General features: G+C 46.6%; 1 protein-coding gene across 2 annotated transcripts in view; it reads left to right on the plus strand.

Moving 5' to 3' along the window:
• SRPX2 (sushi repeat containing protein X-linked 2) overlaps positions 1-16,605 on the plus strand; it is a 55,389-nt gene extending 38,784 nt beyond the window's left edge. For both annotated transcript variants that reach the window (XM_088475582.1, XM_088475583.1), the window contains 6 exons: positions 1,701-1,827; positions 3,154-3,275; positions 4,161-4,340; positions 5,680-5,813; positions 10,815-10,936; positions 16,314-16,605. In XM_088475582.1, the coding sequence (XP_088331708.1) occupies positions 1,701-1,827; positions 3,154-3,275; positions 4,161-4,340; positions 5,680-5,813; positions 10,815-10,936; positions 16,314-16,494 (866 nt within the window). In that variant the 3' untranslated portion in view covers positions 16,495-16,605. The remainder of the gene's footprint in view (positions 1-1,700; positions 1,828-3,153; positions 3,276-4,160; positions 4,341-5,679; positions 5,814-10,814; positions 10,937-16,313) is intronic.
• The last annotated feature ends 9,660 nt before the right edge of the window (positions 16,606-26,265 follow it).

Genomic DNA, 26,265 nt, shown 5'->3' on the forward strand with positions numbered 1-26,265 from the left:
GCCAAGCCCTGGGCAGCTCGGCCACGCGAGGGTCTTTTTTGCTCGATATGTGCGTCTTATTCACATAAAGAAAACACAACTTTTCTGCTAGATTGCACTGATCAGTTTGATGTGCGACATTTGTACATCTGTGTGCGGCTGAGTCTGAATCTGTGTACGTTGCGCTGTGATGCAGCGGCTGCGGTTTTGTCTCACGCCGAGTTCCGTGGTGCTTTTACCTGCGACGCTGTACGTGTATAAAACTAATTCCTGTGCAGTTAAAGTCGCAGCCCAGCGTCTGTGGAGCACTGTGAGGGGTGTTTTGCTGCGTCTGCGATGCAAATAAGAGGCAAAATGTAAAGAAAATCTGTACGCCACACATCTCAGACCATATCGGGTGCTCCGGGCGTCTTGCGCTGTATGGCGTATGGACGCGAGGTGTTTGAGGACATCTATTTGCTGGAGTTTCTCTTGATTCTCACACAGGTGAAAGATTTAAGAGAGGATGTTCCTCATTTTTGCCCACTGCTCCAGTGCCAGGGTCTCCCCCATGTCCTGCTCCCCGGCCAAGTCATGAAGGGGTTGGGTATGAGCAATCAAAAGACCATAAAGCAATGATATGAGGCCCTTTCAAACTAAGTCTAGGCAAACATCGTCCTCATAAAGAGCCAGCTTGTGGTCCCTTAGGCCAGCCAGGATGCCAGTGATATCAGGATTGCTATATAATCTAGCTACCAATGGCTCCATGGTTAGTGCAATAAAGTAAGGCGATAGGGGACACACTTTTTCGATTCATTATGAATGCTGAAAGGGGTTGAGGTGAAACCATTGGTCAGGATGAAAAGTGATGTGTTGAAATGAAAAAAGGCAGCTCCACGCATTAAGTTAACGTAAAAACCGAAGGCTTGGAGAGTTAGGCACATGAAAGACCAGTTGACCCGGTCAAAGGCCTTCTCTGCATCCAAGGCCACCACTAAAGCGGGAGAGGCCCTATGTTAGCCAAGTGTCTGAACTCTGCTTGTATTATCTGCTGCTTGGTGGCCAAGGATAAAACTCACCTGGCCTGAGTGAACCAAGACATGGAGAGACAAAGCCAGTATCTTGGCAAGGATTTTTATATCCACACTTAACCGAGAGATTGGCCTTTAGGTAGAGCATGCAGTTGGCCTTTCCCCGTTTTTGGGAATTACCACACCTCCGCTCTGGAGGAGGCCCTGTCACATTTCTGCCCTGAGAGCATCAACGAAAGATATTTGATCTTCTTATCGTACCATGCAACTGAACAAATCGCAAGCTCTGTGGGTCAATAACTAATAGAATAGAGATTAAGACCGTTAGCAGAGCCTGTTTAATGTAACTAGCCATGTCTTTTTTTCACATTGAAGTTATGTAAATCATTATTTTGATGTGGTATTAATTGGTTAGTAGCATTAGATGTGTGTTATGCTCTGTCGGCAGTTAGAATGTCGATATGGACGTTATGTCGACATTATGCATTTTTTGACTATTTTAAGTCCTAACAATAACCCTACCATAATCCCAACCCTAACCTGACTATAGCACTACAATGTACTGTTGACATTGTGACTGTCAACTTGCACAGTGTCGACATAAAGACTGGATACCGCAGTAGATTATTCTAATGCATGACGTGTTGTACGATGCTGCCTGTACAGTGTGTTGATTTTTGGGAACTAACTCGTGGTGTTGTCTTCTCACAGATGTGGATCCCCCTAAGATTCAGTGTCCGACCTCACGAGTGAAAGTCGCCGAGCCGGGAAAGCTAACGGCCGTGGTGTACTGGGGCAGCCCGCAGGTGAAAGATACAGCCGATGGGGTGATAACAAGGTGAGACCGTCCCTCCCAACCAGATCAAGAGCCCAGATTCAGAGATGGCCGCTAACGCAGCCGCGAATTTGTACGCAACAGCTTGTGCGAAAATATGCAAATGTCACTGCTTGACTTGTATTGAGACGCCCACCGGCCACTTCATAAATTCAAGCCACTATGTAAAAATACACGGCATCAGCTGCAGATCAGCCGATTATCGCGCTTCTACGATAACCGAGTAACCCGATGGTCGCACAGAATAGCTACCGGAACTCAGACGCCAGAGCCATACTGGACTCAGACACATGCGCAGATCACCGCTAATCGCCCAACTCCGTAAACATCAGCAACATGTCCATCACAGTGTCAGGCCCCAAGACGAGATTCCCCTAAGTACCCAGGCCAGGTCCCAATGCACCCCTTATTTTGTTGTGATCATCCCCATAATAGTCTGCGGGATGGTCCTGCCAGAGTATGAGCACGGGTAAGAAGCCCAGCGATGACTTACGGCGAGGACCGCACCTTTAAAATATTTTATTTCTTTAAATGAAAAAGGAAAACCGCATATTTTGTCCCATTGGGTATAAAGTGACTGGGAAGAAGGACTGTGCTCTTGCACCAGTAACGCTTTTCCCAGTGTGACCAGTGCAGGAGGAAGTGCCCAGTGATCACATCCTACACCATGTGCTTTGGGGACAAGCGTATAAATGATAAATCTACAATTTGTCTTAATATTTCTTACCACTAGGGGCGCTGTTATATTTTAAGAGAAGTGTGACAATTCCTGCTCATGCTGAGAGCTGTAAATAAAGTTGTCTTAGAGCAGTGGTCCTCAAACTCGGTCCTCAGGACCCCACACAGTTCATGTTTTCCAGGTCATCCAGCAGGTGCACAGGTGTATTAATTACTCACTGACAAATTTTAAAAGATCCACAGGTGGAGGTAATTATTTCACTGATTCTGTGAGGAGACCTGGAAAACATGCACTGTTTGGGGGTCCTGAGGGCCGAGTTTGAGAACCTGTGTCTTAGAGAAAGGACAGTGATCTGTTTTTACTGCACATTTTATTCTTTAGAGCAGGGGTCTTCAAACTTGGCCCTCCAGATGCTGTGGAACTACACATCCCAGCATGCACTGCACATAGTTTTAGCATGCTGTTATATCAAAAAGGTGGCAGTGCATGCTGGGATGTGTAGTTCCACAGCAGCTGGAGGGCCAAGTTTGAAGACCCCTGCTTTCGAGGCTTCTAGCTAAAGACCGGACCCTTCAGCGCAGCACAACTATAGTGATGTTTTATGTCCTTTATTAGAATAAACACCTCTAATTCTTTTCTTTTATACCCAGAGTGATGCGCCGAGGGCCCGAGGCTGGTTCTGAGCTTCCTGAAGGGGAGCACATCATCCGGTACACGGCGTATGACCGAGCGCACAACAGAGCCAGCTGCAAATTCATAGTAAAAGTGCAAGGTACAGGAGCCTGCGCCGATATTCCTCCCCTGCTCTCCTCGGGGCCGCAGAGGGGCGCCCTGGGCCCTGATAACAGAGAATGTTACAGATGATGTTAAAAATGGAATCTGCTGAGAGAACGTGTAAATGGTTCTAATGCTGTTAGTTACATTATTTTTATGTGCTCAGCATATTTTGTTTCCAGTAGGGATTAATGGTCCCTACTAAATTAGGTGGCTCCATTAGTGCTCCATACATCATGCAACAGAACACGGCACAGATGACGAGCCATGCATGCCCAAGTGCACCTGTTACCTACGTATAATGGAGGCAGCCATGATATTAGCTAAGGCCATAGGGTGAGATTGATCAAAGCTTGGAGAGAGAGAAAATGGAGGAAGATACAGTAGCAACCAATCAGCTTCTGCCATTTTTCAAACACAGCCTGTCACATGATGAAAGCTGATTGGTTGATACTTTCTCACTCCACTTTTATCTCTCTCCAAACTTTGATACCTCTCCCCCATAGTCACTCAGTTGGTGCTTCTTACTGTGGAGAGAGATACAGAGGAGAACTTGCCCAAAGCAGCCAATCAGCTTCTGCAATGTATCTAGCGCAGTCTGTAACATGACAGAAGCCGATTGGTTGCTATGAGCAACCTCTTCACTTCTCTATCCAAGGCTTGATACATCTCTCCCCTGTGTGAGAGAATAGCACCAGCTATCGTCCAACTCCAAACCATGAATATATCCTGACTTCAGGCGATTCATCTATCGGTGGAATAACATCTCAGTATAATGTTTTATCCTCTGATTTTTCTGTTTTCTCAAAGTTAAAGAAAAGATTAATATGACAGCGGTTATAGCTGCGCGTTCTGAGCTGTGCGGCCTCTTTCCTCCCCGCAGTGAGAAGATGTCCGATACTTTCTCCTCCCACTCACGGCTACATCACCTGCAGCTCTGCAGGAAATAACTACGGCGCCAACTGCGAGTACCAGTGCGAGGGAGGCTATGAGCGCCAGGGGCCAGCTATCAGGGTCTGCCAGTTCAGCCAGCAGTGGGCCGGATCGCCCGCGACGTGTACACGTGAGTAGTAATCGCTACCGACAATTATTACAAGACTCCGCCATGTGATAGCTGCCGGGCTTGGATTGGCCCTGTTTAATAATTATGCCCACTTAGAGACTTTCCTCCCCATTGTCTCTAATCTTGCACTTACTTACTGTGAATTCATAGCAGCCACTAAACAGAGCTGTTTAGTGGGTGTGGGGCCACGGTGTGTGTGTAGCGCTAGGCAAACACTACGCTGCTGAAGGGAGTGATGCTACACCATGGTGGGAGAGTGACTATGCCTTTCTGACGGGCCTGTGCTCTCCTCAGTTCCCTCATTGACTAATGTCAAAGTGTCCAGCTCTAGGGATGGCCATTGATTGTTTAACCATCGATGGTTTCATCTGTGCTTTTCATTGATGGCAAGAATCCATAGATGGGGAACCATCGATCGTTCACACCATCGGTAGGCAGCAGTGAATGTGGTATCTGATTGGTCTGGAGTAATATGATTCCTACTGGCCTTCTTCACAGATGCTGGTAGAGCGGTCTGAGTAGGGGTTACCGCCTATCCTTAATCCCTTTGTGCATTACCCAGCATTTCGGAGGAACAGGTAGACTGCACTTTCCAGTCCATTATGGCCGACCACTAAAGCCCAAAATCCGGTTGCCAGAGTTGCAGTCAGTGTTAATAGTCCATGGACTGGGGCGCTCAGGACAGGTCCTTTGGATACAGGCCCAGGATGGCCACAGACCCTTCAATAACCACATTCAGATCACAGCATTTCCCACCAACGCCACATGGCAAAGCTTAACACCACAATAGGGGAAGTGCTGCCGGCATTCTTCCTGATGAGAGAGGGTCCCGGCTGGGCACAACCTTTATTACCGGTGTTTGGTAACCCCGCTCCCATTACAAGGATGTGCGCCTACTTCTAAGGCCCTGTATGCCTCTACTCTAGCATGCGATGTCTCAGGGCTGCATTTCTATGGCCTAAAGGAGCCTTAATGCATTGATGTCACTACACCAGTGCAGTTATACTAGGGGATGATGAATAATACAGAGTAATCCAAAGGACTACACTAATAATTACGACATTGGCCGACCACAGCTGTTTTGGTGACGTGTCCTTTGTGTCTTAGATGAGAAAGACGACACCCCAGGAACGGCTCAGTTGAAACAGTTAAAATGCATCTGTGTGATTCATTTACATAAGTGAGAGCAGCTAACGAGCTACAGACACACCTGCCCCTCATCACAGCACGTTCTTGTCTCCGATGTGACGTATGACGTTTATCACCCACCCACACGGGTTCCCAGTTATTATCCTGAATTGATCCCTCGTCCTGTGACTTTGTCTCCCTGTACTTTTAGCCATGCAAATAAACGTCAATGTGAACTCTGCGGGCAGCTTCGTGGACCAGTTCTTTGAGAAGCAGCGGCTACTGATCCTCTCTGCGCCCAGCTCCTCGGACCGATATTACAGACTGCAGAGCGAGGCGCTGCAGGTAGGTGCTGTCGCAGGACGTATGCCTGATACAGGCTGACTATATGGCGTTGGGTGGGAAAACTGGATGTCAGATCACAAGGACTAAGATCACGGACTGTTACAATTGTACAAAGTAATTATACATCCGTCACCTTATTTCCCCCAAGGCGAAGTAGGCCGCTGTCTTCTAACAGTAATGAGCAATGCTGTATAACATGCCACCAGGGACACTTGCACTGAGGGCCTGGCAGGGAGTAGCGCATCTTACACCGGTGACCCCTTGTCCTTGCAGAGACAGGTCAGGGCCCTCAGCGTGTCAGCAAAGTAAGGACACACGGACACAAATTCAGCTCACCTCTATTAGTTTGAGTTACACGGATCCTAAAATACATCAGCTACGGGATGTACATATTACACCTACATATACCGTGGGCAGGGCCGGTTCTAGACATTGTGGAGCTCAGGGCGAAAGTTCACAGTTGCGCCGCCCCCCCCCCCCCTCCCCCCCCAAAAAAAACCCAAACAACTTTTTGTAGATGACGTTCCTCTGCGTGCGCTGAAAGCACACGCGCCTCCAGAAAGTGGGCGTTTCCTTGCGGAACACCCCCAATTCATCACACTGTGGGGCGTGCCCAGCACTTATGAAGGTGCTGGGCTTACCCCAAGCTCTCCCCTCGAGGCGAATAATTGCCATGTGCAGTAATGCACCTTACACAGTAATGCCCTTTATAACACATTATGCCACATGCAGTAATGCCCTGTATAACACATAATGCCACATGCAGTAATGCCCTGTATAACACATTATGCCACACGCAGTAATGCCCTGTATAACACATTATGCCACACGCAGTAATGGCCTTTATAACACATTATGCCACACGCAGTAATGGCCTTTATAACACATTATGCCACACGCAGTAATGCCCTGTATAACACATTATGCCACACGCAGTAATGGCCTTTATAACACATTATGCCACATACAGTAATGGCCTTTATAACACATTATGCCACATGCAGTAATGCCCTGTATAACACATTATGCCACATGCAGTAATGCCCTGTATAACACATTATGCCACATGCAGTAATGCCCTGTATAACACATTATGCCATACGCAGTAATGCCCTGTATAACACATTATGCCATATGCAGTAATGCCCTTTATAACACATTATGCCACACGCAGTAATGCCCTGTATAACACATTATGCCACACGCAGTAATGCCCTTTATAACACATTATGCCACACGCAGTAATGCCCTGTATAGCACATTATGCCACATGCAGTAATGCCCTGTATAGCACATTATGCCACACGCAGTAATGCCCTGTATAACACATTATGCCACATGCAGTAATGCCCTGTATAACACATTATGTGACACACAGTAATGCCCTGTATAATACATTGTGCCACACACAGTAATTCCCTTTATAATACAGTATCCCCAATTCAAATTACGCCACACATTAGTCCCTTATTCATGTTATGGCACACAGTGGTGCCCCTTTTACACAATGCCCAAATTAATGCCCCTTATACACAAGGCCCACAGTACTGAGTAGTAGTGCCCCTAATACAATGCCCACAGTAGTAGTGCCCCCTATAGTAGTGTCCACATTAGTAATGCCCCAGTAATAATGCCCCCTATAGTAGTGCCCACAGTAGGAATGCCCCCTATAGTAGTGCCCAAAGTTGTAGTGCCCCCTATAGTAGTGCCCCCAGTAGTAATGCCCCTTTATAGACATGTCCCCAGTAGTAATGCCCCCTTATAGACATGCCCCCAGTAGTAATGCCCCCTTATAGACATGCCCCCAGTAGAAAAGACCCCTTATAGACATGCTCCCAGTAGTAATGCCCCTCTATAGACATGCCCCCAGTAGTAATGCCCCTTATAGACATGCCCCCAGTAGTAATGCCCCCTTATAGACATGCTCCCAGTAGTAATGCCCCCCTATAGACATGCCCCCAGTAGTAATGCCCCTTATAGACATGCTTCCAGTAGTAATGCCCCCTGTAGTAATGTCCCTTATAGACATGCTCCCAGTAGTAAAGTCCTCCTATAGACATGCCCCCAGTAGTAATGCCCCTCATAGACATGCTCCCAGTAGTAAAGTCCCCCTATAGGCATGCCCCCTTATAGACATGCCCCCAGTAGTAATGCCCCCTTATAGACATGCCCGCAGTAGTAATGCCCCCTTATAGACATGCCCCCAGTAGTAATGCCCCCATGCCTCCCTTCTGAAAAATAAAAAATACAAACACAATACTTACCTTAGGCCCCGCTCCTGCGTCCGCTGCTGTCCGGTCCGACCACGGCTCCACCACGGATCTATGGGAGAGACGTCATGACGTCCCTACCATAGTGCTCTCTGCTGGAGCCGGAGCTCTGGAGTGAGCTTCGGCTGCCGCTGCAGGGAGGGAGCCGGGTGCCCGTTGATAACAAATATCAGCGGGCGCCCGGCAACGCGGGGGGGACCGACGCTGGGTTTTTTTTTATTATGGGTTTATTATTTTTTTTACCTTCTGGGGACTCAGTGGCGCCCTCTAGAACCGCTACTGACCGCGGGCATGTTTTATAGTCCTATCTTTGCTCTGGAAGCATCTGTTATTATTATTATCATCATTTATTTATATGGCGCCACAAATGTTCTGCAGCGCCTTACACAGTACATAAACAAGTTGTAGACAAGTGACTTACTGAACAATACAATACAGGACCAGGACATGGATAATACACATTGCTACATTAGCGACCATAACACCCAGATAAGCAACAGAGCATAAGCTACCAAGTGTTAGGTGCCCAAGTGGGGAGTAAGAAGTAGATGAAGCTAAAGTAGGGAATATTACATTCATATTAAGATGCACGTATGTCACGATACACACATGGATTGTGCCGACACATGTTTGCTCATATATAAATGGGGGAACTTTATGTTCAACTTTAAATCAGGCACTGAATAATGATTTCATTATATATCATATAAAATATGTAATGTAGTGTATATCTCAGTGATGCCTAAACCTTTCCTCATACACAGGATTCTCCATAGCATAATCTGTGCGTGATTGGGTGCGTCTCCCTGCGCCCTCTGACCTCTATAATGTGGAAATAATGACTTTATAATCAATTCTGACATAAATAATAAAATCTTACACTAATAACGCTGAGAGCTGTTGGTAAGAGGTCAACAAGTCACCAAATCAAAACTAAACTATTGAAATCTTCAAATTTATTCTATTTATTGAGAAAACAAATAATTTTATCAGTCACTGAGGATGTCATTCTACATTAGTCTACAACGTAAATTCCATCCTTTCCGATTTGGATAAATGATAATTGTCTGAGGCCGGGATGTACTAAGGTTGCGGTGACCATTCCGCCAGTCACCACAACCTTACTAATCGCATATGTATTAACATATGTGATTAGTATTGCAAAGGATAGCTCTTGCGATAAGAGCTGCCCTTTGCGAAGCAGCCGACGCCGGGTGACTGGGTCTCCGTGGGACCCCGCGCCCTCCGAGCCCCTGGAGCTTTGTGCTCCCTGCACCCGGAAGATTAGTAGGAGGAGGAAGCGGAGGACCCAGGAGGAGCGGGCGTCAGCGACAATGGACAGCAGGTGAGTGGAGGCCAGCGCTGGGCAGCGGTGAAGCATCAGGAGTGAGGTGCGGTAAGAAGCCCACAGGCTTCTATAGTGTAATGCCAGGTTATTCTGGCGTTACCCTCTGGACTGATAAAAGTGCGGCCGGGGCTTAGTACATATGGAAATGCGGTAAAAACCCTGTTTTTGGTGTTTTTAGCGCATTTTTCCTTTAGTACATCCCGGCCTCAGTGTTTAGTGACCCTGGAGTATTGGGTGGGGAAGCAGTTTATCATTACTTACAATTACAGTGCTTAGAATCTGGAGCGCGTGGCATCACAAGGAGGGTGTGTGTGGGCCGCCCTGGGGTATCACCTGTCGAGGGGTGACACCAAAGTGCCGTCTCCTCCACAGTGACGGGAGCCGGGTGCTGCACTGTAGCATTACATGCAGCACTTGGCTCCTGCCACAGTGAGGGACCCGCCACTTGGTCCCCGGGGGCAGCCCTCATCTCCTGGACCCCCGGAATGGCTAACACAGGGGCTCAGTACACGAGACCACGCCACCTACCAAGGAAGCCAAACCCCCTGCATCTCCCCAAGGCTTGGTGCGTCTCCCCCTGTGATGTTTGCTGAAGTGACGCATTGCATTATTTTATGTGCGGGTTTAGCCTACAACATAGTCTCCATTTGTAGTCAATAGGTAGCATTGTTATTATACTATGAGGGAGAAGTACTAAGCCTGGGAGAGTGATAAAGTACCAACCAATCAGCTCCTCACTGCCATGTTACAGGCTATGTTTGAAAATTGACAGGAGCTGATTGGTTGGTACTTTATCATTCTCCAGTTTATCCCCCCCCCCACCTCTGCTCCGTGGTTGCCTTCCCTCAGCGGGTGCTGCGCAGGTCAGGTACATCTCCTCTCCCAGTCGGTTCAGTCTCCCCTAACTGACTGATGCTGGGAGGAGGCGTGGCTGCGCTGCGCCTGCTGAGACATCACCGGATCTTGGCCACGCCTCCTTCCAGTATCCGAGAGGAGAGCCGGAGGCAGAGCCGACCAGGAGAGCAGAAGTGTCTGCCCTGCACAGCACACTGCTGAAGGAGGCATAGCTGGCTGGCCTGGCAGCATAGGTGTAGTGGGAAGTCCGGACCCTGGAGACAGACCCCTGAACCTACAGTAGTTACGCCAGTGGTTAGGAGCTGATTGGTTGGTACTTTATCGCTTTCCACTTTATCACTTTTCAGAGCTTAGTACATCTATACCACTATTTTGTATATTATTGCATAATATAGAGCAGAGCAGTTTATACTAGGGGTCTGTGCATATAACACAATGAAGCCGAATGACCTTATCACGGTTGTCTATAGACGCCCCGTCAGTGCCAAGACATTACCTACCCCTGATGGTTACACGTCTTTTTCCCAGAGGGCGATCTGTGGTCTGGATCAGCGTCATGTAATAGTGGTTGAGTTGGTGGGAGAGCTGCCAAAAGAGGTGGGACGCGTTCGCGCTCAGCAGCTATCCGGGGAACTCATCGAACAATTAAGGTAACTCGACTCTGCTTCTCCTAAAGATTTGTGTCCCAGGATGAAACGTGTTACAGGGCTGCTAAGAAGTGTGTTATATGGAAATGCCCACATCTACAGTGTTATAGGGAAAAATGCCCACATCTACAGTATTTAAGGCAAAATGCCCACATCTACAGTGTTATAGGGAAAAATGCCCACATCTACAGTGTTATAGGGAAAATGCCCACATCTACACAGTGTTATAGGGAAAATGCCCACATCTACAGTGTTATAAGGAAAAAGCTCACATCTACACAGTGTTCTAGGGAAAATGCTCACATCTACACAGTGTTATAGGGAAAATGCCCACATCTACAGTGTTATAAGGAAAAAGCTCACATCTACACAGTGTTCTAGGGAAAATGCTCACATCTACACAGTGTTATAGGGAAAAATGCCCACATCTACAGCATTATAGGGAAAATGCCCACATCTACACAGTGTTATAGGGAAAATGCCCACATCTACAGTGTTATAAGGAAAATGCCCACATCTACAGCGCTATAGGGAAAAAGCCCACATCTACAGCGCTATAGAGAAAATGCCCACATCTACACAGTGTTATAGGGAAAATGCCCACATCTACAGTGTTATAGGGAAAAATGCCCACATCTACAGTGTTATAGGGAAAAATGCCCACATCTACAGCGTTATAGGGAAAATGCCCACATCTACACAGTGTTATAGGGAAATGCCCACATCTACAGTGTTATAGGGAAAATGCCCACATCTACACAGTGTTTTAGGGAAAATACCCACATCTACAGCGTTGTAGGGAAAATGCCCACATCTACAGTGTTGTAGGGTAAATGCTCACATCTACAGTGTTGTAGGGAAAATGCCCACATCTACAGTGTTGTAGGGAAAATGCCCACATCTACAGCGTTATAGGTTTGTATGCTGCTGTTAAGGGCCAGTATGTGTGTGATGTTACTGGGCAGTAGGCGGCCAGGAATGGTGTCACAAGGCATAACACGTGCATGGTGTTACAGGGTAACATGAGGGTGTGCATGGTGCTACAGGGTAACATGAGGGTGTGCATGGTGTTACAGGGTAACATGAGGGTGTGCATGGTGTTACAGAGTAGTATGCGGTTGGGGTGGTGTTATGGGGCAGTATGCGGTGGGGAGAGTGTTATGGGATAGTATGCGGTTGGGATTGTGTTACAAAGTAGTATGCGGTGGGGAGAGTGTTATGGAATAGTATGCGGTTGGGGATGGTGTTATGGGGTAGTACGTGGTTGGGGATGGTGTTATGGGGTAGTATGCTGGCGGAAATGGTGTAACCGAGCAGTATGCGGGTGAGGATGGTGTTGCAGAGTAGTATGCGGTGGGGATGGTGTTATGGGGCAGTATGCGGTGGGGAGAGTGTTATGGGATAGTACGCGGTTGGGGATGGTGTTATGGGGCAGTATGCTGGTGGAAATGGTGTAGCAGAGCAGTATGCGGGTGAGGATGGTGTTACAGGGCAGTATGCGGTTGAGGAGGATGATACGGTGGCAGTATGCGGGTGAGGATGGTGTGGCAGTAGGCAGGTGAGGATGATGTTACAGGGCAGTATGCGGGTGAGGATGGTGTTACGGTGTTGGTAGGCAGGTGACGATGGTGTTATGGTGGCAGTAGGCGAGTGGGGATGGTGTTACAGGGCAGTATGCGGGTGAGGATGAGGTTAGGGTGGTGGTAGGCAGGTGAGGGTGATGTTACGTGGCAGTAGGCAAATGAGGATGATGATATGGTGGCGTTAGGCAGGTGTGGGTGATGTTACGTGGTGGTAGGCAGATGAGGATGATGATACGGTGGCGGTAGGCAGGTGAGGGTGATGTTACGTGGCGGTAGGCAGATGAGGATGATGATATGGTGGCGTTAGGCAGGTGAGGGTGATGTTACGTGGCGGTAGGCAGATGAGGATGATGATACTGTGGCGGTAGGCAGGTGAGGGTGATGTTACGGTGGCGGTAGGCAGATGAGGATGATGATATGGTGTCGGTAGGCAGGTGAGGGTGATGTTACGGTGGCGGTAGGCAGATGAGGATGATGATATGGTGGCGTTAGGCAGGTGAGGGTGATGTTACGTGGCGGTAGGCAGATGAGAATGATATGGTGGCGGTAGGCAGGTGAGGGTGATGTTACGTGGCGGTAGGCAGATGAGGATGATGATATGGTGGCGTTAGGCAGGTGAGGGTGATGTTACGGTGGCGGTAGGCAGATGAGGATGATGATATGGTGGTGGTAGGCAGATGAGGATGATGATGATATGGTGGCGGTAGGCAGATGAGGATGATGATATGGTGGCGGTAGGCAGATGAGGATGATGATACGGTGTCGGTAGGCAGGTGAGGGTGATGTTAGGTGGTGGTAGGCAGGTGCGGGTGATATGGTGGCGGTAGGCAGGTGAGGGTGATGTTACGTGGCGGTAGGCAGATGAGGGTGATATGGTGGCGGTAGGCAGGTGAGGGTGATGTTACGTGGCAGTAGGCAGATGAGGATGATGATATGGTGGCGGCAGGCAGGTGAGGGTGATGTTATGTGGCGGTAGGCAGATGAGGATGATGATATGGTGGCGGTAGGCAGGTGAGGGTGATGTTACGGTGGCGGTAGGCAGATGAGGATGATGATATGGTGTCGGTAGGCAGGTGAGGGTGATGTTACGGTGGCGGTAGGCAGATGAGGATGATGATATGGTGGCGTTAGGCAGGTGAGGGTGATGTTACGTGGCGGTAGGCAGATGAGAATGATGATATGGTGGCGGTAGGCAGGTGAGGGTGATGTTACGTGGCGGTAGGCAGATGAGGATGATGATATGGTGGCGTTAGGCAGGTGAGAGTGATGTTACATGGCGGTAGGCAGATGAGGATGATGCTATGGTGGCGTTAGGCAGGTGAGGGTGATGTTACGTGGCGGTAGGCAGATGAGGGTGATGTTACGGTGGCGGTAGGCAGATGAGGATGATGATATGGTGGCGGTAGGCAGATGAGGATGATGATGATATGGTGGCGGTAGGCAGATGAGGATGATGATATGTGGCGGTAGGCAGATGAGGATGATGATATGGTGGCGTTAGGCAGGTAAGGGTGATGTTACGTGGTGGTAGGCAGATGAAGATGATGATATGGTGGCGTTAGGCAGGTGAGGGTGATGTTACGTGGTGGTAGGCAGATGAGAATGATGATATGATGGCGGTAGGCAGGTGAGGGTGATGTTACGGTGGCGGTAGGCAGGTGAGGGTGATGTTACGGTGGCGGTAGGCAGGTGAGGGTGAGGTTACGTGGCGGTAGGCAGATGAGGGTGATGTTACGTGGCGGTAGGCAGATGAGGATGATGATATGGTGGCAGTAGGCAGATGAGGATGATGATATGGTGGCAGTAGGCAGATGAGGATGATGATATGGTGGCAGTAGGCAGATGAGGATGATGATATGGTGGCGGTAGGCAGATGAGGATGATGATATGGTGGTGGTAGGCAGGTGAGGGTGATGTTACATGTTACGTGGGGGTAGGCAGATGAGGGTGATGATACGGTGGCGGTAGGCAGGTGAGGATGATGTTACGTGGTGGTAGGCAGGCGAGGGTGATGTTAGGTGGTGGTAGGCAGGTGCGGGTGATATGGTGGCGGTAGGCAGGTGAGGGTTATGTTACGTGGCGGTAGGCAGATGAGGGTGATATGGTGGCGGTAGGCAGGTGAGGGTGATGTTACGTGGCGGTAGGCAGATGAGGATGATGATATGGTGGCGGTAGGCAGGTGTGGATAGATTTGTTACTGAATTAATCTGGGCTCAATTCAGTGATTGCTGTGAAAGAAATTTTAATATTCTTGTATAAAATGTTATTAGGGGGGAGATGTACTAACCCTTGGAGAGTGATAAAGTGGAGAGAGATAAAGTACCAACCAATCAGCTCCTAACTGAAAAAAGACAGTTAGGCGCTGATTGGTTGGTATGTTGTCTCTCACCACTTTATCAAGATCCAAGGCTTAGTACATCTAACCCATACTCTTGGGGGCCCATTTATCATTGTATATTTGCAGCTGAATCCCTGAAAACACCCATTTTCGGGGGGTTAACCGCAAACATTAAGTTCCCCCCAGATGTATGACAGAGGGCTAGATATCTCCGATACCTGCTGTGATCCCTCCATTCTCCCCGAAAGGTTTCTTTGCAATGCTGCCATATTTAGCAATTTCAGGAATGCAAAGCACTCCAGAGATTGGCCCCTGCCTATGGGCTACACGTCGCGGATTCAGCCGGCAGAGGGTTCCCCCTCCCTGGTAATGGGCACTGTGCATGTGTGGTCAGCGGGACAACTCATGAGCGTCAGCCCAGGCAGCACTCGGAGCACATCACAGGGACAGGCTCATTTCAGAGTCGCTGTCCATGCGGGTGCTCTCTATAATACATCCTAACTATGTAATCGCGCCCGAGACCCTTGCGGTAGGGTCTCGTTGCCGGAAGCCCCAGAGTGCTTTTGGCTCTAACAGAACCGAAATCTCTCCCACTGACATCACTTGTGATGTCAGTGGGGCCGGCCCCAGATGGTAGGCCTTCTCATGGGAACGCCTCCGTCTGGGCAGCCACGCCCCCGGCCCGCCCACCAAAGGGGGCGTGCTGTCACTCAACATCAACAGCACGCCCCCTTTGGTACGAGACCTGGAGCGACGGTTTGCCCGTCGCTATCCGGGTCTCGCGCATTCGCACGACTGAGCCGGCTCCGTTGTGCGCATGCGCACTGGGCCACCATCGACCGGCTTGCCAGCGCCTAGCGCTCGCGAGCGGGTCTGAATCAGGCCCTCTGTTGCAAACGGGGCACATATAAAACCGATACGTACAATGCAGATGCTAAATCTAAAGTGACCCTGCCTGTGAGATGCCCGGCAGTCTCGTGGAGATGATTGTTGCTGCTGGCAGCTATTGATTGGGAGACATTTATCTGTATTTATTCAGCATTCAGTGCCAGAAGAAAGGAATCTGATTGGTTGGTAAACAAGGCCACCAATCACATAACAATCTGGCTCACAACCAATCAGATGCCTCAATGTCCCGCACTGGGAGCTAACCTGCCCTTTACATTTTAGTCAGTTGATCACTGTCTAAAACGATACGACGGTCAGCACTTAATGCAAAGGAGGTGTTACACTAATTGGCCAACCACTGTAATGAGCTAATTAGTGACATAGGGAAACTCAGTGGTAAATATGAGAGCAGACAATGTCTCCTGGATGAAATGGGTCAGGTTGATATACAGTTACCTCCTGAGACCTATGTAATAAATACAGTTCCCTCTTGAGACCTATGTAATAAATACAGTTCCCTCTTGAGACCTATGTAATAAACATTCTACAATCCCTTACTTTGTACCCACAGGCAGGCCCTGCATATTACCCGGGCCTATTTCAATATGGTTCTTATTGACAAGTATGGAGTTGACCGGGAACGGTACATGGTGCCGACAACATCCGATGAGATCTTCGGCTTCATCGACACTTATTTACTAAGCTCGCAGGAGACTGCTCGGCTGGAGAGGAACAAGGAGAACTGTGAATAAAGGACAGAGCTGCTCTGGAAACAGACAGAACTATTGGACTCATCTGTGGTCATGGCCACATGCAGCAAACCTAACGGAGAAAATAGTTTTTTTTTTTTTTTAATAGTTAAAGGTACAGTATTTATTAAATAAAATGTATATTTAAACAGTACTTGTGAAAAGTTATTGAAAATAGCAGTTGAGGAGGTAAAAGAGCTGTGACAGCTGCTGGCACTCCCATCACATGCCAATACTAATAATATCAGCACTATATAGAGGTTATTTGCATTACATTAAATAGAGGGTATTGTGAGCATATGCCGGGGACTGCTATTGTAGGGGCCTTATGGCGGGGTCAATAGGAGGATGTAGACAAACTGACATCTTAGCTAGGGTCCCATCAGGCTTACCGCCCAACCCTCCCGAGCATCCAACATCCACTGATGAGGATATGTAATATGAGGGGGTTTGGGAGGTACTACCCTGATGCACAGGTATGCATGAGGTCTTAATCCTGCATTACCCTCACCCAAATGTACTAATATAGCACAATAACTCTGATTAGACACCAGGTTTTGTTCTATAAGCAGCAGTTCATTGGATTAAGCATCAGGTCCCTACCCCCAAATTCACTTTAGCCCTTGTCTAGGTCATACCTCAGCGGTGCGTCCAACTTAGAACCAGCCCCTTTGTATTCTGCAAGGATTAGAGTTTGTGTTTCCAATGTTCTAATACTTGAAAGTCAGTGGAGCAGCAGCATAGTGCTGGAGGATCTCATTGCATCATTGCTCAGTACATAAGAGGTGACCACAAGCTTTATCTCATGTGTTCCACTACTGACCGAACTCAGGATAACTCGTCTGTCTACATAACGTCATTCTGCAAACCTGTCCTAGACATTTCCGTGACTAATACTAGGCGTTCATACACATGTTCTGCTTAAAGAACAAACCCAACCCCCACCAAAATAAATAGTATTGGCTGGAAAAATATTGTGTACTGTAGCAAGCCTTTCTTTAACAAAATGGAAAATAGCACCAAAATAAACATGTACTTAAAATGGATAGACAAATCCCTGTGAAAATTATGTACCCCATCAATTATATAAACTTAAGCCTATTTAGTGACAGCATGCCAAAACTATTGGTTTAGTTGTTAAGTAAACTTTGTCCAAGACTATTAAAAGGTGATAATTAATCAGTTATCACTGTTAAGTTTCACTGTACCGGCCGTGTGTCCTTACACGTGCATGGCGTAATCTCTGAGACAAGCATATGCTACTGGCAGGATCAACCAGGTAGCTCTCGATCCGTCATGTGACCTGCTGGTTGTGAAACCTAGTGAGTGAGCTCACACTATTGTCCATGTAGATGACTCGCCAGTAACTTTGGTTCCTCGGTATTGGCCTACTGACCAGCTGTTCTAACACACTCAGACATGGCACCACTGCGCTGAGGACGGGTACCTGTAAGGTTAGCAGTAATTTCAAATTCCAACAGGGAAACTGTTGACTACTCAATTTTACATGGTCTATACTCTATACTAGGGATGAGCGGGTTCGGTTCTCAGAGAACCGAGCCCACCCGAATTTTGCAGATCCGAGTCAGATCCAAGCAGGCTCGGAGTTTCTCGCCTGTCTCGGATCTCGAAACCGAGGCAAAACCATAGTCGGAAGTCTTGCGGTTCGCGAGCTTACGTCTCTATGAGCAATGTAGTATATAGGGACCACGCGGCGGACGCCATTTCACTACGGCTGTGGAGACTGAACAGGGAGGGTGGGTAGTGTAGGGCTGGGAGAGTGGTGCTGTGTCCTGGGCTGGTGCACTGCTGGTCCATTCCAGTGCTGATCCATTCTGGCTGGTACTCTGCTGTCTGCTGTGTCCTGGGCTGGTGCACTGCTGATCCATTCTGGGCTGGTACTCTGATGTCTTCTGTGTCCATCTGGGCTGGTGCTGAGTCCATATGGGCCCAAGTTCTGCTCCCCCAAAAAAATAAAGTGTCTTTTTTAGTGTAATATTTTTCTGTGTGTGTGTGCATGTTAGGCTTAACCGCATAAGATCCAGCCAGCAACGCAAGTTGCAACCTAGTGCTGCCCGACTGCAGTCGGGATCAATCGCTGCTCTGGGCCCAAGTTCAGGAGCATAAAAAAAAATGTAAATCAATTGTTTTTTTTTTTTTGTCAAATTTTTTTCTGTGTGCTCGCGACTGCACGTGTGTGAATTTTATAACCGCACCTTGGCTACACTATTGGTGCTTGTGACACTGCTTCAAGACCGCAGAAAATATGGAGGGCTGTCACATAACAGGAGAGCAAGGCCAAGAATCACATGTTTAGCTGCCGCCAGCAGTGCAAGGCCGTCAACTTCCTCGTCCTCTATGAAGGTCCATGCCCCAGGGCTTAAGTCACGCCATCGATATGGTAAAGCTACTTTTACTGAAGTTAAGAACAAAAATTTTTAAAGGAAATTTGCCTTTAGACAAACAAAAAATTGGCAATATGCCATTCACTACACGAAGTGGAAAGGAAAGGATAAGGCCTTGGCCTTTATTTATAATGACTGCTGGATCTGATAGCCCTTCTGCTTGTAGTAGTAGTGGTGTGGTACCATTAAAAAATTTAAGTTGTTAAAATGAGTAAGCCAGCTCCGGAAAAACCAACTGTGTGCCCTGAGAAATCGAAATCACAAATCCCCGAGGAGAGTGCAAGTGTGTCCGCAGTTGCCATGTGTGAGCCAGACCTAAATACTAGTGTACTGGAGGATCCTCCAAGTTACAACATTTGTGTGCCCTCTGTAAATGTGGGGAAGGGCAGTCAACATCTTGCAGACGTAGTCATTGAGGATGCTTCTGTGGAATTGCACATAGAGGAGGATATTTTGGTAGTTGAAGGCGCTAAGGATGATGAGGATGTTGATGCCGAGGATGTCCTTTGTGTAAGGCAACAGCTGTTGCCCATGGATTGAAAAAGCCAAAGCACATTGTTGTCATGCCGGGACAAAAGACAAAAAAAATCCACTTCTCACGTGTGGAATTATTTCCACTCCAATCCGGACAACAGTTGTCAAGCCATAACCATTGCCAAGAAAGAGTGAGTAGAGGGAGGGACCTAAACCACCTACCTAGGAATATCCTCCTTGTTACATCACTTGGAGCACATTCATCAAATTTCAAAGTGTATGTCGCCAAGTTCCAAAACGCAAAACGTAACAAGTCCAATGTCACCTACCTGCTCCCTCTCTGTGGGATGCAAGCGCCTTCGATCTCCAACATCATCAACATCCTCATTCGTGATCGGAAGTAATTTAAAAAAACAATTGACTATTAAACAGTCCTTTGATAGAGGAAGGAAGTATAACAGCTGTCACCCAGTTTCACAGCGGATCACTGACGCCATGACGGCTGTGCTAGTATTAGATGGTGAAATAATAAAAAATTAGGATGATAGTGTGGAGTCAGTGCAAAAGGAGGATGAGAGGGGGAAATTTGTGTCCTATCTGACGCTAATGAGGATGTTGATGATGAGGATGTTGTTTGCGTAAATCAGCCACCAGTGGCAGCAGTTCCTGCTAATGATAAAAAGAAAGCCAGAAAAGCCACGTCTTGGGTGTGGAATTATTTTGATCTAAATTCTGACAACAGTTGTGAAGGCGTCTGTTCCATTTGTAAAGCCAAAGTTAGCAGAGGAAGGGACATTAACCATCTAGGCACCTCCTCCCTGTTACATCATTTGCAGCGAGTTCATGCAATTTGTTTAACAAAATTATAATTTGTAAATGAATAACAAGCAGTCTGGTATCAGCTACCAGCAGTTTGGACCATAACATGCAATCTCCACCACCAACACCCTCATCATCAACCTCCTCCTTAATAATTGAAGGTAGTCCTTCCAAAAAATGTTTTGTGGAGGCCCAAATAAACCAAGGAGTTTAGCCACTAGGACTGACACTTTCGTGGCTAAAGTGCTTGGTTTGTTAAACTGTGCATGTCCTTTTTAATATGCCACATAAGAGTGGGTGGGAGGGACAATTCCATCTTGCACCTCTTTTCTTTACATTTGGCATAATTTGGGCCATTGCCGACCGACATTATAGTTTATTAAACTGCCATCCTGTCTGCCACTGCTGTGTGGTAATGTTTCATAGATGTCCTATATTTTTTTTCAACTGCCGTGCGTTTGTGCTGCTGCTCTGTCGCTTACTTTAGCCAGCCAGCTCGTTGCAGCCTTTGGCCTATATTGGTGAAAAATAGTGAAATCAGTATTGTGAGGTGGTTACAAATGCATGGAAATGCCTGAAAATGATTGTTATTAAGGTTAATGTTACTGTAGAAACAAAAACAGGCCCAAATTATGTAGTTTTAGCTGTTTATATCATTTTTTAAAAAAAAAATCCAAATCCAAAACCAAACCTAAAAACAAAACACCAAGGAAAAAAATCCAAAACCAGATCCAGATCCAAAACCAGGGGAGATCCAGATCCAAAACCAAAACACGGGGGTCGGCGCACATCTCTACTCTTTACACACCTCTCCTCCCCTACCAACATGACATCATATGTCTGTGATCTGAGGTTTGAACACAGGCCCTGATTCAGTACCGGACGCTCTGACAGAGCGCTCGCTCTGAATCAGGGCCGGGCTTGTTTTTTTTTTTAACGGCCTCCCGGCCGCTCGTATAGCTGTGGGTGACCACCCACAGCTATAGCGAGCGTCCAGAAAGATGGTCGTGATGGTCAAGACCATCGCGACCATCGGGCTTGCGACGAGACTCTTGTGGTAGGGTCTCGTTGCCGCAAGCCCTAGAGAGCTTTCGGCTCAAACAGAGCCGAAAGCTCTCCCACTGACATCACTTGTGATGTCAGTGGGGCCACCTCCAGACGGTAGGCGTTCTCATGGGAACGCCTCCGTCTGGGCAGCCACTCCCCCGGCCCGCCCACCAAAGGGGGCGTGCTGTCACTCAACATCGACAGCACGCCCGCTTTGTTGCGAGACCCGGAGCGACGGCTTGCCCGTCGCTATCCGGGTCTCGCACGACGGAGCCGGCTCCATCGTGCGCATGCGCTCTGGGCCACCATCGACCCAGTTGCGAGCGCTCAGTGCTCGCAACCGGGTCTGAATCAGGCCCACAGTTACATATGAATAGACCATGACTCTTTACTGCCATAAGGCTACAGGAAAATCACACATACAAATACAGATTGCTGACAGTTCCAGTACAAGGCTCCTTTCACCTCTTTTGCTGTTTTTTATGGATGATCAAGAGAAGTGCCCTACTCTACTGGTCGTCGTGATCCACGTGAAAGGATGTAATAATCTGCACTGTACTCATTTTCACTGATTGTCTAATAGTGAAACAAATATGCTCATGACCATTTAATAACTATTATCATTAACTAACCCCTTGTAAAAGTAGATTCCAGTTTAATCCAAGGAAGTTATATATACTATATGTACAGTAGAACTCAGATTATCCAAACACCAACTGTCCAAAACATCAATTAATCAAACTATCTACAGGAACCAAAATGTATTTATACTTTAAGAAAAAAAACATTTATTTATGGTCTGTTTGATCCACTGATGAAATGATTTGATGGTATAAATAAGATGATGTATTTGAGCCCATAATGACATCATATATATTAAAATGATGGAAAGGCAACAATTTAGGGCAGCATAGTTGTAGTTAGCATAACTGCCTCACAGCACCAAGGTTACAAGATGTATTTTCAATCATGGTTGATCTGTGTGGGGTTTGTATGTTTTCCTGTGTTTGCGTGAAGTTTCTCCCACGCTCCAAAAACTTACCGGTAGGTTAATTGGCTGCTGACAAACAAATTAACCTTTGTGTGTGGGGGTGTTGTCCATGTTATAAGGAATATAGGGTCTGATTCAGAGCCGGACGCTATTTGTGCTCGCTCGTTCAGAAAAAGGGGCTGGATATTTAAATTGACCGTTCGCTCTTTGCAGTCTGTTGACGCCTCTATGTCTGAACGAGCGAACAAAACATGCGGTTGTTATTTTTAAAAAATGCCCCCTGGCCGCTCACGTCATATCCGCTATTTATGAGATTAATCGAGTACATCGAACGGCGTATGAACTGCTCGCTTTATCTTGTGGTTGGTTTTTCCTACAGCAATCATGCGAGCAGTTCTGGCTAAAAGACACCCAAATGACGTGGTTGATGACGCTGCTTTGTTAATTATGCACACCCTTAAAACGCCCGTTTTGACCGTTTGGCACGCCTGCGTTCTGATTTCCACTCCCCGTTTTCAAGTACCTTCCCCTGTTACCACCCACAAACGCCTCACACTGTCACTCAAATTAGTAGGCATTCGCTATTTTGCGAGCACACGATTTTCGACCGCACTGACTGGTTCACGCATGCGTACTAAAACCCATACGCATGCGCAGATGTGCGAACATCGCTCGGAACGAACGAGCGGCGGCTTACGAGCGGCTCTGAATGAGGTCCATAGATGGTAATCTTGACTCGGGCACGGACTAAGATGTGTGTGAGTTATATAAATACTGTTAATAAATTAGTATTCCGCATGCAATCCATTCGCATTCAGAATGTGGCCGCCTTTGGTCCTGCGGTCCTATATGTCTGCAAATTTTGTGGTTTGCGCCCATTTCCAGCATGCTTTCATTTTTTTCAGAATATTTTCCTAAAAGTTCTTATTTAGCGTGGGGCTAAAACATTGGATTAGAACGGAATGCTGGGAGCGTTCCTACAATGAACAGTCATCCTATTTTTTATGATGTTACCAGGTTTCAGTGATTTAGGGCCATATTCAATTAGGCTGCGAAAAAGGGTCATAAGCGATAATTTATCACCGATGACGTCATTTTTGCCACTTTCACTTATCCCCATATGCAATTGCAAAGACTTTTCGAAGGTGCGAAAAGTCTTTGTAAAAAAACGGGGATAAGTTTTCACCTGTGTTTAGGTGGCGAAAAAAAGTGCAGAATTGGGGTTTTGAGGTGCAGACTTAAAAATAAATAGCCTGCACCCCTGGGAGTGTCCCCTAAAAGTAATCCGTGTCAAAAAAAAATTTTTTTTAAATCCTCAGGACACCCCAAAAAAATTTACTTTTATTTTGGGGGCGAATAAAAAAAAAATATTGGGGAACAAAGTTTTAAACTAGCTAAATTGATTCAGGGGGGGGTTCCCAAGTATGCGGCAGGTGTTTTCTAGAATGCGGGTGGTAGCGGCAGGTACATTTTTGAAGAATTTAAAAAAAATCAATTTAGGGACTTAAAAATGTGCTACCCATTTTCATGTACCCCAAATTTGAGTTATTTTTCCCCCCAAAAAAAGCTAAGTGCTATTCTTCTTATGCTCCTGCCGCGGTTATTTAAAAACCCTGACTACCTTCAGCAGGCCAAATCCGGGGTATCCATAGTGATCCCCCATGTCAGGACATCTTTTGGGGGGTGACAGCGTGATTTCCCCAAAAACTGACAGGACTTTGATACTTACCTTTCCGCCGGATCCTAATTGAATACGGGGATAAGCGGGCATGCGCCTGATACTTTATCCCAGAAAAACCGGCGATGATGGCGAAAAGTCCGACCTCTGACTTTTCGCCTCAAATTGAATATGCAGTCGCAGATTTAAAGCGTCAATTATTTAAAAAGGCAAAACCATGTTGTAAAATACAGCCCTAACTATTTACAGTAATCATGTCAAAGCAGGCGTAACGTTTGCCCGGTCGCATGTACAGTACAGTAATCATTGATTTACGTAATATAAAAATGTCTGTTGAGATTTCTGATTCTTCTCTTCAAGGGAAATTCAGCATCATTATATGGTCATTAACCGCAGACCAGGCAATGTTCTAGCTGTGACCACAAACCCATCATTATGATCTCACAGTTTGGGATTTCAGGTTACATCCGTACAAAAGACTTTGTTGAGTTTGCATAAATTGTACAGTTATGGAGCATACACACGGTCAGATTTGTCAGACTTGTCAGATTTGTCAGATGAACGATTTGAACGATTTGGACGATTTGACCAAAGTTTTGAACGATTGAACGATTTTTGACTGCATTAAAATGAATGGAATCGTCCAAGTCTGACTGCAAACCCATCAGATGTCAGATATCGTTATCTGACAAACGGGAACGCGCATCGTTGATCGTCCATCGTTCAGGCATGTCAGATATGAACGATTTTCCATCAGATATGAACGACTGAACGATTTTTAAATCGTTATCGTCCATATCTGAAGAAAAAATCTGATCGTGTGTATGCACCATTACATGATCTTCTTAATGGGGAACTGTACCCTTAAGTTTTCCGTGTATTTCAGTAGTAAAGCAGCATTATTTATGGGATTTCTGTATGCAAAATATTTGCTCTCATCCTATTGATTTCCTCCAGGTTGTCTTGTGGTTGCTGACCAGCAGCCGTGGGTCTGGTTGGGGAGAAGTCGTGCATCTGCTAAATCCCGGGTAGAAGCTGATGTCTGGATGACAATATGGCCGCAGTAATTTGCTTCTTTTCTGGATTTGTAGCGGTTAGTCATATTTAATTTAAAAAAAATATGGGCAGTATAGCAATCCAATAATACACGCCAAGGAAGCAAGTAAAATGGTTGTATTACAGAATATGCTGATCCCAGGCTAAAATGTAACTAGACAACCTGTAACATATATGTTGATCTATGCTGTTATCTTTCCTTGAAAGAGTCAGAACAGCTGGGTTTTCTGATAAAATCACTCACAAGTTGCCCAATCCACCCTGCCCTATTTCCGTGAATGTTTGGTCCACATCCTTAAGGGGCATATCCACTACACGATATAATGAACTATTTTGTTCAGTTCATTATACTGTACAGTGGATATTGTGTCCACACTGAACGATATATCGTTCAGTGCCGGCACCCTCCCTCATCCCCGAACCTGCACAACCTGACGATATCATCAAGTTGGACAGCAGGCTCGGGTGATGAGCAATGCCGACAATGACCAGAGGGAGCGCGTATCGCTGGTCGTTGACGGCATATTGAGGACGATGAACGATAACGATGTCCCGTGCAGTGGATACGCGGCTTTAGTTCACAGGCATTGGATCAATAAAAATATGCCCAGTTAGAGATTTTTTAAAATCTTTATCATTTTTTTTTTTTTTTAGAAAAAGTATGTTATACAGTTTTGTGTTATATTTTTATTAGGAGTTACATAGAGCATATCTAGATCATCATGCTAAAATAAGCACTTTAAAACCGGAAATAATTGTAAATATTTCCAAACTGACTGTCATGTTGGAAAAGTAATAATTATTTGTGATTATTTTTTTTTCCTAAAAAGAAACGGTAATAAGTCATGTAGTAAAGCACCTGTAATAGTATTATGAATTGCACTCTTGATTTGTTTAGGTCACAGTTCAAAGCTTCTGCATAAGTAAACCTGTATCTCAGATCTGAGAGTCAGGGCCAAGGGGGGGCCCTAGCGCTCGTAATGTGCAATAGCCCCCTCTCCGCCACTACAACCACAAATTCAGTGTCACAGGCACCAGTGTGCGTGGCACCCTCTACCCCCACCCACCCACGTTACCACATATAGCAGCAGTAAACACATCCTTACCAACTTTCATACCTCAGTACAGACATGTCCACAGGTGGTATGACAAGGCAGAGAAATCAGGATTGCCACGCCTGAACCAGGACTGTTGGGACCCCCCCTGTCAAGTGATTGAATTGATGAGATGATCTTTAATAAACTCAAAAATCCTAAGTAATAAACCTTGTATCATTATTAGACACAAATCAGAATACAATATGC

The sequence above is a fragment of the Taudactylus pleione genome, unplaced genomic scaffold, assembly GCF_031769625.1.
Source record: "Taudactylus pleione unplaced genomic scaffold, aTauple2 ptg000174l, whole genome shotgun sequence".
In the NCBI taxonomy this organism is placed as follows: domain Eukaryota; kingdom Metazoa; phylum Chordata; class Amphibia; order Anura; family Myobatrachidae; genus Taudactylus; species Taudactylus pleione.